The sequence below is a fragment of the Melanaphis sacchari genome, unplaced genomic scaffold (genome assembly GCF_002803265.2).
Source record: "Melanaphis sacchari strain LSU unplaced genomic scaffold, SCAv2.0 Contig157_pilon_pilon, whole genome shotgun sequence".
In the NCBI taxonomy this organism is placed as follows: domain Eukaryota; kingdom Metazoa; phylum Arthropoda; class Insecta; order Hemiptera; family Aphididae; genus Melanaphis; species Melanaphis sacchari.
Genome location: NW_020270704.1, coordinates 1 through 18,838, shown reverse-complemented (window position 1 = coordinate 18,838; position 18,838 = coordinate 1). Strand labels below are relative to the sequence as shown.

The 18,838-nt window shown below is 28.7% G+C and overlaps 1 protein-coding gene across 1 annotated transcript; it reads right to left on the bottom strand.

Moving 5' to 3' along the window:
- Positions 1-4,317: 4,317 nt before the first annotated feature.
- On the bottom strand, positions 4,318-9,514 carry LOC112592104 (nuclear RNA export factor 1-like). Its single transcript, XM_025336090.1, has 14 exons — positions 9,457-9,514; positions 8,264-8,495; positions 8,096-8,192; positions 7,951-8,031; positions 7,779-7,883; positions 7,557-7,713; positions 7,272-7,471; positions 7,087-7,193; positions 6,979-7,015; positions 5,978-6,228; positions 5,705-5,888; positions 5,422-5,598; positions 4,816-5,354; positions 4,318-4,599 (listed from the first exon to the last, which is right to left on the bottom strand). The coding sequence occupies exons 1-14, from the start codon at positions 9,512-9,514 to the stop codon at positions 4,506-4,508; spliced, it is 2,319 nt and encodes a 772-aa protein (XP_025191875.1). The 3' UTR covers positions 4,318-4,505.
- Positions 9,515-18,838: the final 9,324 nt, after the last annotated feature.

Here is an 18,838-nt window from a genome sequence, read left to right as displayed (position 1 = left end):
TTGTATAAATATGTTAAAAATTATTCCCATCACTGTTAAATATTAAAATATGGTTATTAATTTATCATTATTCTTAAATTAAAATTTAATTGATAATATTATACCAACAAATGAAAAATATTTTTTCGATTTTCTCAATTACTAAAAATAACTAGTCATTTATTTTTATCAAATGAATGAACGATTTTAATTTCGAGTGATTTTTCAAGAGATGCTCTCGTTTATGAAAATGTCTCAATTACTAATCATTTGATTATCGAAATCAATAATCATTCAATTATGCTTATCACTAATTTCACCCGCGATCCGACTCCGTAGAAAGCTTATAAAACCTCTCGATATTATATTCGTTTCCATTGAAAATTGCAAGTGTGTCACGACACTCCAATCGATCGACGTATTGCGATTAACACGTTATCTATCATACAGTGCAAAATATAAATAATAATTAATATTTAAAAAGAAACTTAAAGATACACGTTTTGATGTTATTATTTTGATATTGTAACTAAATGTAATAATTAAACTGTGAATATTTATATATTTTTAAAAATAACTCCAGCTTATACTTGAGTAAAAGTTGAGTACCTACTAAGTACCTAACCGTGGAAAAAATTTAATTTTTTTCCCCATTTGAAAAAAACTTAAGGGCAAGTCAGTTTGACTCAGATTTTAAAAATTCCAATTTAAATAATTGTAATAAACTATGAATATACCTAGGTACCTACCTATCAGTGTAACACAGATTTTCAAGCATGTGTTTTGAAATTGATATTCTCTAATGTAATTTGAAATTAATTTGAAAATCCGATCTGTGTTTTCCTGTCAAATAAAAACAAACAACGACTAAAACTTCTACTACCCACACACTTAATGAGTACCTACTTATTACCCTCTAATGGGTGTGATCGATTTTCCTATAAACTTATTTTTGATCGTTAAAAGTGATTTTATTTTTCCTTGCGGTTTATTAACTGGCCGCAGCGCCACTCAACTAGAAATTGCTTGAACTGTGCCCTTTAATAAATAACCGGCCTCCGACGGGATTGACAAAGTGTGGTAATTTATTTAATATTTTTAATACAAAAAAATTGTACCGATTTAATAAACGACAAAACAATCAAATTTAAAATTGATCGACGAAATATTTTTTTTAAATTATGTTTAGCAGTTTGGTATCGTCGTAACAGTGCTACGGAGCACACGGGCACGTGCCCCACCTCCAAAATTGAAAGAAAGAAGAAACATTTTTGAAACATTCAAAATTTAGTAGGTATAGTGTTTCTTCCATTATTATATACTTGGTATATATTATTAAAAAATGTTATCGCAAAAAAAAATGTATAAAATACGGGCGTACCTACAATACGTACATACAATATTACACAGGTATTGGGCGACGGGCTGAATCGGATTGTGCCTCGATTTTATTTTTATTATGATTTACGAAATTTTTTCGGTCTTAGGTCTTATCGTCTTCGTATTGCTATCGTCGACCTCTTCCGTGGCACAGACTCTATATTTTAATATCAAATGATACCGTAATCTTTATCTTGTTATAAAAGCCAAAAATAAAAATTGTAAATATTATCTTTATATATAGATAGATAGATAGATAGATAGATAGATAGATATAGATAGCCCACAGATGGCTAAAAATGTCTTATACATATTAAAAAAAAAATAATAATAATAATAACAAATGATAATAATCTGTCATTTTTTGTTCATTCTCTGTTCGTTGTTTGTTTATTTTATTAAACGATTAAAACGTTTTTTTTACTATTTAGAGTGTGGTGTTTAGTCACTATTCGTGCCATAAGTGGTAAGTTCAAAGTTGTGATATTGGAAAACGAGGGAAATATTTGTGCCCTACCTTCAATGAACCCTACGACCCGCCACTGATCGCGCGTCAATGGTCAATTTTAGACGATAAATACGTTCATTCAGTTCATTGATTTCCCGTTCCTGTGGCCAAACTCAGAGCCGTGTCAAGCATTCAGCGCCCTGGGGCAAATTTTTTCGCCCCTCCATCCACCTTACTATTTATCTAGGTACTAATTATTTTCTTATCAAATAAATCTCCATGGGGGACACCATATTACCATTCATCACACGCCACGAAGTTACTTTCTGTAGCAGCCCACAGTCCTGTTTTTTTATCATTATCATAAATGTTTAAAAATAAACGATCAAGGCTGATAATGACATGTAGGGCCTGGAACTTGAGCATTTGCATATTTTTTTCTAGTGTGTTTATAATACGAGGCTTGTCTTTAAAGAAATTTAAGTAAAATTCAATGGAAATATTTTTAATTGACATTTTTTTGCATTTTTCGGTCATTTTTGGTAATACGGTCATCTTTTTAGTAATTTTAATGCATTTTTTTCAATTTTGTAGATATATTTGCGTTTTTACATTTTTCTTTTATATTATTTTGACAAAACTAAATATTTGAAAACACTGACATATTGTACAGCCCAATCCTACAATTATTTTTATAAAAGTACCGATTTTTTTTTTCGTAATTATTTTGTATTACTGACATTATTTCATATCTCCGTTTTAAATTTAATTTAGACTCTGTTTCTGTAAAAAAAAAAAAACATTAGCATTGTTTAAATGAAGATGAATAAAATGATAAATGAATGATTAAAAAATATTTATTTAAAAACTATGATTTTTTTGATGATTTATTATTAAAAAACGTAATTTTTGAAAATGTCATGTATACATTTTTTGATGTTTATAAGTCATTTTAATATTTTTTTTGAGTGCATTTTTTTAAAGGTTTTTAGGTCATCAAGTTCTGGGACCAAGTAATATAATATATACAAGTATACCACTAATATCAGTTTAAAAATATTTAGTTATACTAAGCAATAATACGTAATTAAAGGAAATTTTAAAAAGTATTAATTTAATTTAACCATGTTATTTTATGTTTTTCAAAATAATAATTTTAAGTGCCTAAATTTTAATTTTTAATAATTTAAAAATTATATTTTTTCACAGTTAAAAATCAACAAAAAAATATAATAAATATTAATTTAAAAATATGATGATTTTTATTTTTGTCCTGTTTTTTATCTTTTTAAATATGGTCACCCTATATTAAGACAGATGTTCGGTGTGGCAGATGGTCCTGCGCCGTAGAGTCTCTAGAGCAGATTGTTCTGAAGCCAGACCGTTATATTTTATTGTGATAATAAAATATGTGTTTGATATAATAGTGATTCCAGTGTTCTTATTTAGTCTCTTTTTATCATTCCACTGTTAGCTATGAAAGAGAATGATAGTTAATCTATGATTTAAATTAATAAAGCATTGGCAACGCTACAGTTTCCCCTCAGAGTGATTTTTCCTAAACAATGATTTATCATTGAATTCAAGAATAAAAAAAAATTCATCAATGTGCCCTACTCAACATAAGGTACCTACTCTAGAACCTAGATACTCTAAGTATCTAGCACAACCCAAACTCAAAACCTACTAGATAGAATACAGTAAAACAACTTCAAATAAATGCAAACAAAATATGAGATTAAACATAATTATAATTTATATTTATATTTTTATAAAAATACATCACTTATACTAATTTTTACTTAAAAGACAATGGTAATACTTTGTATTAAAATTTTATAACTATGTATCAATGTATTTTTTCTTTATATATGACAAGATATTTTGCAATGAAAAAAGTTTGCTAAATAAAAATAATTTTATAATTATTGATAATTACAAGTAAAATAAACAACAAGAAATTATTTACATAGCAAATGTATTTTAAATGACATATTTAAACTTGATATCAGAATATTAAAAATGTATACAAGGTACAAGTAACAATGGTGTCACAAACATTAACAATACAATAATTTCAATGTTATTTTAAAATCTAAAAATATTTACTCGTTTAAAAAGAATAAAATAAGATAAATACAAGATAGGAGGTATGAGTTACAAAGTAAAATTATTTATATTATCATTATTTGGTTTTTTTCCTTGAATACTGCCATTTATGGTACAACAATTAAAACCATTAAAAAAAAATTACATTCTTGATTTTTTAATAAAGTTCTCGGTCCATAAGAAAAACAATATATCCAAATAATTAATAATACGCTTCAATATGTGTCCGTGTACAAACAAATGTCTCATTGCCTACATGGCACAAAATATATAAGTGGTCCAAAAACACCACTTTCAATTTATTTTTTTAAATAATATGATTTTCGTTTTGTATTTTTTGACAGTCTTTTTTTTTTTTTTTTTTAATCATATTACACTGTTTTCTTCGTAACTATTGTTTTTATAAACCAAGACTCTTAAAAAACCATTTAAATAAAAAAACTAAATAAAATATTATGATGAAAATAAATGGTTTTGATTGTTCCATAATAGCAAGTTTACTTTTTTTCATTTTTTAATTAATATTGTTGACAATATGAAAAAATAAACCAAAAAAATTACTTAACTAATTTATGTCTAATTTTGCTCATTAATGTATGAAAGCCGCAGGTGGAATATTGGGTTTAAGATCTGAAAAACAAGCGGCAGCTTTAGCATAATCCCATCCATTTTCTTCTAAACACCTGTACAAAACAAATTCATAAATACCAAATAAAAAACAAGAAACTTAACTATAAGTCTAAACAGCTTGAAAAACAATTTTCAAGGTAAGTCTGATTTTACATTGTTATCAATTTGTAAATATCAGATGAAGATATTTCCCAAACCATGTCAAACATTTACAATACTTTTACTTTTAATATTATGATTAACAAGATTAAACATATGTAATGACTTACTTTTTAGCCCACTCATTATTCATTCCAGACTCATTTGAAAAACTCTTAACCATAGTCAACTTATCAGGATTTGCATTAACATCGCCGATCACATTTATAGGCACTCCAGTAGACAATTGATTTACAGGCAAGGAGGCAGGAGTTGAAGGTGATATTGTGTTAAACATATTAAATGAGGAAGCTGGTTGCTGTTGTGGGTTTGGCTGGAAATTTACAGTAGCAGCAGGTGCCATTTGTTGGATATTTGGAGTGGATGTCTGCATGCCTCCTTGATAAGATGATGACTGCTGTGGATTCATAGGAGCAGTCATTGGTGATGGCTGATAAGATGAAAATGTGGATTGTTGATAAGATGGTGGTGGGTAGCTGGATGTGGGTAGCTGTTGATTGGATGATGATGAAGATGACGATTCCATGCCAGCCATTTCATCAGTATCCTCCATAAACATCATAACATTTTGATTACTGTTGTTATTAGAATTATTTTTTTTTGATGACACTGGTTTTGGTTTAAAAACATGGAATCGTTTCGAAGTTTCCTAAAATTTAAAATATTTATATTATAACATAAACTTAAAATTAAAATCAAAACAAAAATACACTTACTAATAATAACTCATCAGTAACTATTGTTACAAAGAGCATATCGCTAATTATACTCCAACCACTTCCGACTGGCACTATACAGAATGTTCTGCTGAATGATCGATATACATGTCTATAGTTGGTTTCTTTGAAATCTTCAGCAAACACACCATTAAGTACAATCTGAACCATTGCAGCCTAGAAAAAACAATTATGAAAATATAATACATAAAAACATTAAAACATTATAATATTAATTTAGTTATATTATTATTAAAAATCATTTAAATAGTAAGATACTCACAGTGGCCAATGGAACATCAACTATAAATGAGCCAAGATCATGCTTGGATTTGGGTAACTTGTCAAGGAAGTTTATTATGTTTTCTTTGCCTTTGTGTAAAAAACGACCTCTTCCTTGTTTGTTTCTGTCAGATTTTAAAAAATTTCTACCTTCATGTAAGTACTGTGATAAACTTCCTTTAACACTAAAATAAAATACATTTTGAATGATTAAATTATCAAAAAATGTTGTTAAATAGATATCCTTAATACCCATATAATATGATACACCTACTTTTTAAATAGAAAACTACTGGATAATGTAAATGTGGCATTTTCATGGTAAGCTTCTGAGACCATTTGTCTAGACACTTGATTATCATACAGTTCATAATATTGAGTGAGAAAAGATTCAACTAAAGACATGACAGGATTTGGCAGTTCAGCATTATGACCTTCTGGTATTGGGTAACTATTACCCAAGTTAATTGGCATTTTGAACTTGGATCCTATTGCACTGTACCGAGACGGTAGTTCCGAGTTATCCTGAAAACAATTAAATAGCATTGCCCTACATCCTAAACATAACAACTTAATAAATATAAAGGGAATTTAAAATTTTTTAAATGATTGGTCATCAATTTTTTTTCTTATTATCAAGTACTGCATTTACTCTTGCTGGTCAAATAATAAATCAAAAAACTAAATATTTCTTTCAACCTAACTTGAGAGCATAAGTTATTTTGATTTATATGTTCTAAATGGCAAACAATATATATATATATATTTAAATGCTATTCAGTTAAAATATAATATACTATTATTCTTTTAGCCAACATTTTCATTCAAAAAACAGGCTGAAATGTCAACAGATAGGTGTTCAAAGTATTCTGTTTAATTAGATGCATAAACAAAACATTGGAAAATTTCCCTATTTTCCAATACAACTACTGTTACACATACATAAAATACATAATATTATAAATATGTATAAGATTTATGTTTAATTAAACCACCATTACACAATTATTGTCAATGTATTTTTTTGTTTTAATTTAAAGTAAGGTAATGTGTAATATATCCTGATTTTTTTTTTAAGATACAACTGAATTAAAACTTATGTTTATATTAACCATACTGAAACTCTTTTAGTTTTAAATTCAAACCAGGTAAGATGTACTTACTTTAAACACCTTACCTTACAATAAACTAGTACTATAGTAAAAACATCAGTCTTGTGGTTCCTTGCTAACATTTAGCGTACAAATGGAATAAGATAATACAAAAGACACTTACCAACTTAGTTAGCATAGGAAAAAATTGTTGTACATCCCTATAAAACAAATAAAGCATAAATATATATTAAATGGTGTTAAAACTGAAACATTAAAAATATATATGTACCGCTTGTAACGCTCTTTGTCCTCGGTATCGCACACAGGATTTCTTAACAAGTTCAGCACTTCAATAGTATAACCAGAAAGACACCTTAGTTCTTTTAAATCAGAAAACTGTAATAAAAATTGTTTAGCATGTAATTTGTTCAAAAAAAAAAAAAAAAATAAAATAAAAAATATAAAACACATTACTTTGTTCCCAGCCAAATCCAATACTTTCAGTTCAGGAAACAATCTACGTATCCATATTAGTCCTTCACCTAAATAAATGTGATTATTTTCAAGACTCAAACCGTACAAATCATGTTTGGTATGTTGAGCAACTATATTCAATGCTGCCAAAAGAACTGCTGGTCGATTTAATGGTACAAACAGTTGGTTATTGGTAAATACTATAATAAAAATAAATATTTTTTCTTATTTCTTTTAAATCTATTAATTTGTGATTAAATTAATATAAAGTAATCTTATATGTACATGGACAAGCATAAAATTTGGACAAATCCAAACTTTTAGTACTGGGATTGTAACGGGTTGCCATAGCTTCTATCATTTTCTCCCTTACTTCACTGGATACTGGTGTGAATGATATAGGACCACGTGGAGGTAAATACAATAATACCTTTATAATTAACTAAATACAAATATTTTTGTTAAAATCCATTTTTAAAACTCTAAAACTGAATCATTTCAACTTACTTTTCGATCATCTCTTTGTGTTATCTTATAACTAGTGTTATGCAATGTTTTAGCAACTTTGTAATCATCAACAAGAAATCTTAATGCATTATCAAAATATTGTTTCTGTAAAATAAATATTGATAATTTTAATACATTCTATTAGTATATAAATAGCATATAAATAGCATACATTATATGGATAAAATTCAACAGGTGCAATATAAGTTTGGATTATTTTAAGTACTTCGTCACTATCTTCAACATTTGGTACCTTAAAAGTAAAAATAATTATAATTTAAATATGTATAATTCATAAATTAAAAATTTAAACTTACAAATACTGAGTACCATCCAGTACTACTTTCTTTTAAAGACCATGATAAGTTTCTGAAATTACCATGACCACCGCGACTATTTCTTTCAGGAAATGACCTTTTGAAATCCACATTTACAAGTATATTATTTCTAGAAATTGTAACAACTAACAAATATAAAATATTTACCGTCGACCAGGATTATTTCTAGGTGGCCCATTTCGATTAGAAAATTCATTATCCAATTGATCACGAACTAGGTCAGTTTTACTATCCCAACTTTTGCGGAAATGATTACCACCGCGATTGTTTGCTTTAAATGTCACTTTTTTATTATAGCCATGACGATCTGAGTATCCACCACCTCCTCTATTGCTAGCTCTTGATGTTCGATCATCATGTTCATTATTCCGTTCATTACCTAAAATTTAGAAATCTAATGATGAGTAAGAGAGTGATTAGATTAATGCATTTTCTTAGGAATAGCATACAAATGATTTGAATTTGAATGTTTACTTAGTAGTTTTTATTTTTTATGAATTAAAACATTTTAGATTTCTTACATGAATTATTTAAATTATAACTGCTATTTTACATTAAACATTCTAGTAAAAACTTTTCTTCAACAAATGTACTGTATTTTTGTCAAAGAAACAATTTTAATGTTTTTGCACAAGAATTTTAATTAATTTATAGTTTAAAATATAAAATATTAAAGATTGGGTATTTCTATTTCATATTTTGAAAGTTCTGCCATAGAAATATACACCAATTTAGTACTTTCAAAAAGTAACTACTATATTATTGAAAGTATTATGGTTAAATATACTTACAGTATATCGGTTTACTAACTATATTTGTACGTATTATTCACTATCGTTGGCCGTAATAATATAATAAATACTTATAGAGATTAGAAAAACTTGGTATATTTTCTATTTTTTTAGATTATTTTTTAAAATAATAGGTACTTAAAACAATCTATTTTTAAGATAATAATAACACTAATAACTATATGAATCACATAGTACCAGTGAAGACATATAAGTTTAATATATTCTTCAGATAAATTAGTGTCGGTCAAATAAAATATCATACTAGTCGATAAGAAACGTAAATGGAATCGTTAAAATTGAAAGGATATGTAAAATATAAATAATAGTGATATTTGAAATATAAAATCTATTGATTATTTTTTAACAGAAACAAAGGAAAATGCCAAATTGAATATTTCAATATTGTGTTTTTATGAAAACAGTAAGTACGCTAGTGGTAAATACCGTAAATTAAGTTGGTCAGCGTTTTATTTGGTCGTAGTTTTTTGAGCACCTCACCCCCACCAAGCCCCAAAATATAAACGTCGACTTGTACAATATACTCACGTGAATTGATGCTGTGAAACCTGCCATTTGTGTTACGTCCTCGCGATCTACCAGCCATCGCGTTTAGTAGTAAGCCGTCTAAACTTTAAGCCTGAGTAGCACAACAAATGCCAAAAGTGAAAAAATAAAAATAGCGTACGTTACAATGTAAATAGAAAACGCACTGTCGAAGTGTCGATCGACAAACACTATAAAATAAAAAGTATATGAACTATAAACGATTACGATAATACACAACGCTCAGTAGCCTGCAGTAAATAAGTAATCTATGGTCCAATCACGAATTTAGATATGATTGGTCGCAAGACGATAACATTATGCTCTTATCAAAAACCTCAAGACTACTAACGCTTTTAGCGGTGTTTGTAATGTACTACGATCTAGCTTTGAATTACAAGTAATAACAATACTATTTAGATATATTATAAATTATAATATTATTTATTTATACAATAATTATATGGTTATGAAATTATGAAAAACAATTAAGTGTACACACAGGATCCCTCTGATCATGGGTTCCCGGGTATGTGCACGGAGTCCCCCCCTCCCTAGCACCGTCGTTGCTTACAATTAATATTCATTATACACACTATTATTTATTATATTTTACTTACTACTACGTCCGACGGTTTCACTAGGATCTTTCCAAATGGCATCTCTTATATTTAAATCTTTGTAATCCTTATTTTGAGGATTATAAATTGGCGGATTTTTAGCGATACCTACATTCAATCAGAATTTCGTCTTCGATTTTACTAAATGTAATCATTAGAGCATTCATTGTTGAAAGACACGACCAACGTCAACCAAAGTCATCACTCGCCTTACTCGCCTAGTAATCAGGGAACATCAAGATAAATACACAATTCAGGAGTGCATTCTTTCACTCACTATTGCAGAGTAAAAAAATAATAATCACCAACTTACGAACTTACTAAAGAACATAAACGCCTTATGATAGTTTTATGTTTGGGTACTTCCACTCGTCCGATTTTAAAAATTAAAAACTATTTGAGTTAACCAGTCTACTATGCAGCGATATAGTTTATTTGTTTCAAGAACTTTTTAGATACATTGTGTAGGTGATAAAAATATATTTCATTCGTACCGACGTTGTACTAATAGTTTTTTTTTTTTTTTTGTTTCTGTGTACTATACAATATATGTAAATATATAGTATGTATAACTGTACAAGTATTACACTATTACTTAAAAATCTTTATTTTAATAAGCTTCTCAATTCCAAAATCGCAAATATTACATACATCAAAATATCAAACGTGTGTGTGCGGGTGTTACAGACATAAGTAATTAGGTACTAATTAGTAGTAAAATATACTATTTTAATTTTTTTTTTAATTACACTTACACACAAGTAAATATTATTTATACGGTTATATTCTACCGAACGCGGTTCTCATGCTCTTTGTACCTGTTAATGATTTTTCAAGTACCTACTGTATTAGTTATAAATTATGCTTAAACTGTAATGTTGTATGCTAGATAAATTGTGGAAGTATTTTACAAATTATTATATAAATATGATTAATGAATAATAATTTATTTATAATTATAAAATAATAACCTAAAAAAAATGTATTAGGATATTAAAATTATCATTTGGCATATATACACAATTTATAAAGTACTAGCTGACCCGGCAAACGTTGTTTCGCCTAATTTTTTTTTTTAAATTAAGTTGACCCGGTGAACTTAACACCTTCAAATAAAGTCTAGATTGATAATAAAATTCAAGTATTCCATTATAATGAATTGTTACAGAAATCAATATATTGCATTTTGATAAACAATGTTTTTCGTTTTGTTTTCTGGTGCAAAAATAAACAACGAAGATGGTTTTCTAACACGCGAACTGGCAACGTACAGCTGCCCGTGCGAAAAACATGGGAATTCCAAATTGATCCCACAGACTTCCAACGATTGGCCTTGCGATTTATTGATTGTCATCGCAAAAGCCAATCTAACGGGAAACTGAATCCGCTTAAACTGAAATGGAAGATCTGTTGGAATGATCGGAATTCGTGGGATAAGGACTTCCTCCCCTTTGAAATAGTCAAACGACCAATGTTGGCCGCGTCTCCTTCGGTAGCGATGGCATCACGCAAGTGGATGTACTCGTCTGATCGTAACTTTGACTGATTGAAGCGAATGAAATTGAGACGCTCCGTTTCGACCTTGACGTACATGTCGACGCAGTACTATTGAAAAAACCGGCGATATCTCAATAGATGATTGTCAACATCTTGTCGAATCATCAATCGATATGCATAAAAATTCATTGAGCTGACATTTTTATTCGTTTCTTCTCCTGAAATATGAATTCAAACTTAGTTATAGTATGAAAAAGAAATGATGACCTGTAAACAAACCTGTCATTGGGTTGACCATCTTTATATTTGAGTGATAGCCATCCTCTCCTCGACAGAACATCAACGGGTATTGAAGTGCATCATATGACCGATGAGTCTCGTACACGCGCTGCAATTGTCCACCATCGCGACGCTTAAGAACAATATCGCGTGATGCCACATTTTCGCCAACAATCACCACTGCGACTTCATTGATAGTGGGAGCATTGAATTGTCTTTCATGGCTTCCAGAGGGTCTTTTGTCTGCTCTGATAATGATTTTGTGGTCGTCAGAATGCATTGTGTCCAATGCGGTTTTGAACATTCTGACCAATAGAGATTATGCTCATGCAGAAGAATTTGCAATTGTCCGATTATTTCACGTTTATTCGCAGGAAAAATTGCACACCGCTGTTCTAGTTCATTTTCCGAATACCAACGAAATATATCTGAAGGAACTTATGATCTTCGTTTGGTTGTGGTAGCAAAGCGCCTGCTCGATGGTGAATTTGTCCTTGAATCTGAATATTTAAATGGTCATTTGTAAAAAAAAAATGTGTTATTATTACAAACGCCTTTACCTTATAACTCGGGTTGTAGCCTGGTTGTTCAATAACTTCTGCTTCCAAATGAAAACTTCCGTTATATTTTTGTGTATTCGCCAGGAAAGAAATGTTTTGATTGGATTGTATTTCCATAGAGAAACGAATACAATGGCTCTGGTGGTTGAGCTAAAACTGGTAATTTAACCTTGCCACCAGCACAGCATAAGCCGGGGGTTTCCAATCGAAATTTAAATGCCTTGCAATACTGGCATACGATATATAATGAGCCGATATCAACACACAAAATATCTTTGTAAGCGACTGCGGAATCGTATTCGAAAGCAGCGCGATTCAAGGCTACATCTGAACTTCTTCTTCTTATATTAACATGTTGTCGAATTTGAGGCGGCGTTTGTGCAGCGCGGGCCTGTGTATTATGAGCACTAAATTCATTAATGTTTCTTGCATTACGTGTACACCGTCCAATGTTTGTTCTTCTCATAGGAGGCATGCTTCAAGCATAAAAATTCTCTCCAAAAAACAATAGTCGTTTTTGATTGAAAAAGTTCATAGATAACATAAAACAATAATGTTTCAAAATAAAATGAATAATGTGCCAACTATTATATTTGTTTACTCTAAAGTTCTAAGTGTCTATAATAAAAAATGTATATCAACCAGAATATAAAAATATATTTTTTTTTCGATTTTTATCGATATTAATCGATTTCAAGCCCTGCTATTATCGATATTTGTATTATTATTTATATTATATTTATATTTATATTTTTATTTGTTAAAGGGCGCTACCGGTGTAACTCAGTTTTTGTCTCTAAATCTCTAACTCACAGGAGTTAGGTCCATAATTTATGCTATAAACCCGCTCCCCGACATTCTCTATCATTTAAAAAAAATTTGAGCCAAATCGGCCCAGCCGTTCTCAACTGATGAACAGTATCGCATATCACACGTTATGTGTAACCTATGTCGAGTACTACACTTTTATTTAATAGATTTTTTTTTCCATTCTATTCATTTTATTTGTATAATAATAATAAAAATTGAAGAAATATTCGTACCTACTATAAATTATAATATAAAGGCGTAAGTGAAAACATATTTTCGCGTGTTATGTGTAGTGAATTATAAAACTAAGATAATATATCCTGTCTATTTTTTCGTGATATTTACAGTTCAAATTTTGACAATAATTAATAACAATGAACTACATATCATGTACAGGTACATAAATCTACAGTAGGCATGTCAAACACGCGGTCCTCAGCTCATCTTTTGTATACGAACTGTAACGTTAAATTTTTTTTTATCCATATTCTATTAATTTTTATTAGTACCTAGTTATTAAAATTTATTATAAAATCCATCTCTTAAAAGTTATTCTAATTTTTAATTTTTAACTTTAAGATCTCAATATTGATAAATATTTCTATGTAATATATAGACATATAGTGCTGTACGTTAACTACAATTATTTTTAAGCATGATAAGGGTAACTTTTTGTATAGATAGTATAGAAATACAGAATATAATACAACAATTTAATATAATGAAATACTAATATTACTTTGGGTTCGATATAAACACTCACATCAATATACCATAAATTTCTTTATTCAAATTAATATTATACGGAATAATATGAACGTGCATAAAAAGGAAAATAACAGAACAAAATACGAAGTATTGAAGTGTAGATGCGCGTTGTACGTTGCGGAAAGACTAGTTGGTTTTAGCTAGGCAGCCGCCGATACATTATAATATATATATCGTATTACGCACAACGTTGCGCCACAAGAACTTCATCCAACTCGCCCTTCCAAACGAGTATAGAATTTTCTAAAGCGCCGATATACCTAGTAGACGGTGTCGCCGCTACATTACGAACTAATTTTTTAATTATAATATCTGTAAACATTTTTTCCCTGTAGCAATATGATAATAATAATATTACATATTATGTAAACTACTAGGATCGGGAAATAGGTTTTTTTTACCAGGCTTGGTACGCAATTCGTGTGCACCGCAATATCCGGTAAAGTGTCTAATTAATCGGTAGAATTCAGCCGGTTAAGTGATGGTTAAATATATTTATGATTTTAACTTAACTTTAATTTTTAATATTTTAAAGGAACCTAAATTCACATTAGTCGAGTTAATTAAGGAAATAAAAAAAATAAACATTACAAATGACCATAGTGAAGAAATTAGAACACGTGATGTATCAAAAATTGGTACTGCAATAGATGCAGCATCATTTTTTGTTGGAATTATGCAAACATATTTGAATAAAAAAAAAAAAATAGCACCTGCAAGTGTTATTCATAATAATTATAATAGTACTGTTAATTATAATACTATTAATTATAATACTACTGGTAATAATACTGGTAATTTTATAATAAAACAACACAAAAGGGGACAAGACACATAACTTATGTGACATAAGCAAACAGCGATATATTTCAATATATGTGTCTTGCCCCCCACCCCTACAGGCCCGTAATAAGCGTCGCAAGACGCGTGCCCTCATTATTTTAATTCCCCCATTTCCTTTAGTAAATTTTTCAAATTATGTATATATACCTATAATAAATAAAATAAATGTAATAATCCATTGTATAAATTTATATAAATAAACATTTTGTCATGTTATTTAATTGGTTTTTATTGTATAGCTTATAATATAGTAAAATTAATTTATGAGGCCTGTGGAAATATATAAATATATTTAATTAGATAATTATAGTCATCAGTCACTAATCTGATATCTATATTTATAATATTTTAAAGGAACCAAAGAAAATCCAAAGTAAATTTATTAATAATTCAACTAATGTGAAATTAGTTGAATTAATCAATGAAATAAAAAAATTAAACATGTCAAATGACTATACTCAAGACATTGAAAAACGTGATGTATCAAAAATTGATACTGCTATAGATGTGGCATCATTTTTGGTTGGCATCATACAGACTTATTTGGGTAAAAATAAACAACAAAAATTAGAACCACCTGCAGGTGTTATTAATATTATTAATAATAGTAATATTTCGTTAATAATAAAACAACACACAAGAGGACAAGACACATAAGCAAACAACGATATATTTCAACACATGAAAATGTACAAAGAGCACACCATAATAGAAGTAAATATTATATTATAATCTAAAACTGATTTATAACTGAAAAAATAAAATTGTTTATCATTTTTTAGATGGATCATTCGGATATTGTGATAAATCGTAATCATTCAAAGAAGACAATTATTATGATAGTAATGTTAATTGTATTCTGTTCATCAGTGATGTCAACAGCAGCAATATTAAAAAAAAACACAAGTAAGTTGATTGTTATATCTTGCACACGACTAAGGGCTGTTTTTACAATTGACACGATAAGGTTAGGTTATGGGATGTAAGATTATTTGAAGCAATTGCATTATGTTTGAATTAGATGGATTAGTAGCCATGTCTGGGTGGGTGTATAATTGTAAGATCTTAACATAAATATCATGACAAATATTGTAATTAATATAATAATATGCTAGTATGCTACCAAATCACTGTGCCGACATGCGTGTGTTGTCGTAGTTATTTTAGTTCTGTTTTATCAAATCTAACAAAAAATTAAATTTTAAATTTAAATTTTTTTTAAATTTTTAAATTTAGCCTAAGTATAAATGTATACCACCAATATATTAATTTAAATTTAAAATTGTATTAATAATATAATATAATGATAATAATACGACCTTAAATAAATATAATATTATAATGTACATTTATTTAGAATAGTAATTTGCATTAATTTGTTAATTATTTTAAGTTTTAGTAAAACATTATCAATTATAAACATTAAAGACTGATGTAAGAAATTGTTTAAGACCATTTATATTTTTGGGTAGGAGTCCCATTTCATATTTAACTTTGGTGTCTCTAAGTTCTAGTTGCACCACTGCCCCCAGCGTCTTATAATTATGCGGATTATTATCTATATTTCTGGTAATCTTTAATATTGTTCAAACCTAATTAATTCTTTAGCACTGTTTATTTATTTATTTTTTTAAATTTAGGATATGTACATTTGTTAATATTTTTGTTGTTATTGTGCTGTCAGCTCCTCTTAATTTTATCAATAAAATAAAGTATTGCATTTATTAGCTTAATTCTGGTACGCACTGTACTTATAAGTGATACAGTTAAAAAAAAAGGAAACTAATTGAATATTAATCAATTGTCTGTGTGGTACTCCCCAGTTTTTAAGTTTAAAAACAATATTTTATGATTTTTTACCTGTTGCCAGGTTTCTTTCCCCGTTAAGAAAACAACAAGTGGACACGGTGATAGTTAAAGGTTTCACGGCGACCGAAGCACTTGACAGAAACACAGCAGACACGTGCAACACACTGTGTATTAAGTAATCATTTTATTAGAATACTCGTGTAGTTTACATGTTATTATGTAGATAAGCATAATAAAGTACGTTAATAAGTCACTTAAGGTTATTAAGGAGTTAATGAATAATTTTTATCCTTTATTTTTTTACTTACATAATCGAATCACCGATTGTCGACAGACACCATAATGAAGCCTCCCAACTGACGACAATGCTAATACAGACAAGGTCGGATACTAGTGTTTGTCAACGTCATTATAATATAATTAAACGAGTGTTCTAAAAGATGGGTTGAAATTAGAATACGACAAAACTCTTGTTAAACTCAATGGCGTTTGTCATTAGAGTAACTGAACTCGATTCGATATTTAAAGATATGTATGAGTAATGGATTAAATCTCTTATTTACAATGGTTGGAGAAACCTAGGTATCCGGACCTGTCTGTTGTATTCTTGTGCATTGTCGTCATTGGGAGTGGAGCTGGTGTCGTCGACAATCGGTGATTCGATTATGTAAGTAAAAATAAAGGATAAAATATTCTCATAATAACCGTGACTTATTAACGTATTATGCTTACTCTAATAACATGTAAACTAGTATTCTAATAAAATGATTACTTAATACACAGTGTGTACGTGTCTGTGTTTCTGTCAAGTGCTTCGGTCGCCGTGAAACCTTTAACTATCACCGTGTCACTTGTTGTTTTCTTTAACAGGAAAACAGCGGTAAAAATCATAAAATATTGTTTTAAACTTAAAACTTGGGAGTACCACACGACAATTGATTAATATTCAATAGTTTCTTTAACTGTATCACTTATAAGAGCGATGGTACCAGAATTAAGCTAATAAATGCAATACTTTATTTTATGATAAAATTAGAGGAGCTGACAGCACAATAACAACAAAATATTAACAAATGTACATATCCTAAATTTAAAAATAAATAAATAAAAGTGCTAAGAATTAATTGAGTTTGAACAATATTAAAGATTACCAGAAATATAGATTAATAATCCGCATAATTATAAGACGCTGGGAGCATGGTGCAACTAGAACAGAACAAGTAAATATGAAATGGACCACACCAAAATATAAATGGTTAAACAATTTCTACATCATCTTTAATGTTTATAATTGATAATGTTTTATAAAACTTAAAATATAACAAATTAATAATTACTTCTAAATAAATGTCATTATAATATTATATTTATTTAGGTCGTATTATTATCATTATATTATATTAATACAATTTTAAATTTAAATTATATATTAAGGTATGATTATACTTAGGCTAAATTTAAAATAAATTAATTATTTAATTTTTGTTAGATTTGATAAACAGAACTAAAATAACTACGACAACAATGCATGTCGCACAATGATTTAGTAGCATAATGCATATTATTATATTAATGGCATACATTTGTCAGTGATATTTATGTTAAGATCTTACATATATACCCCACCAGACAGAGCTCACTAATCATCTATGTTCAACTGTAACGTCTTCCAAATAATCTTACATCCCATAACCTAACCTTATCGGTCAATGGTGTAAAGCAGTCCCTTAGTCGGTCAAGATACTTTACAATCAACTTATTGTGTTTTAATATTGCTGCAAGTGACATTCACTGAGGAACAAGAATGTACCACTTAGCTATTACTTCATAATAATTGTCTCTTTACGTGATTATCGATTTATCACAATTTCCGAATGATCCATCTAAAAATGATAAACAATTTTATTTTTCAGTTATAAACAGTTTAGATTACTAATATAATATTTACTTATTATGGTGTACTCTTGTACATTTTCATGTGTGAAATATATCGTTGTTTGTTTATGTGTTCTGTCCTGCGTGTGTTGTTTTATTATTAACGAATATTACTATTATTAATATAATAACACCTGCAGGTGGTTCTAATTTTGTTGTTTATTTTTAAATAAGTCTGTATGATTGCCAGCCAAAAATGATGCCACATCTATAGCAGTATCAATTTTTGATACATCACCATTTCTCTTAATGCTAACAATAACA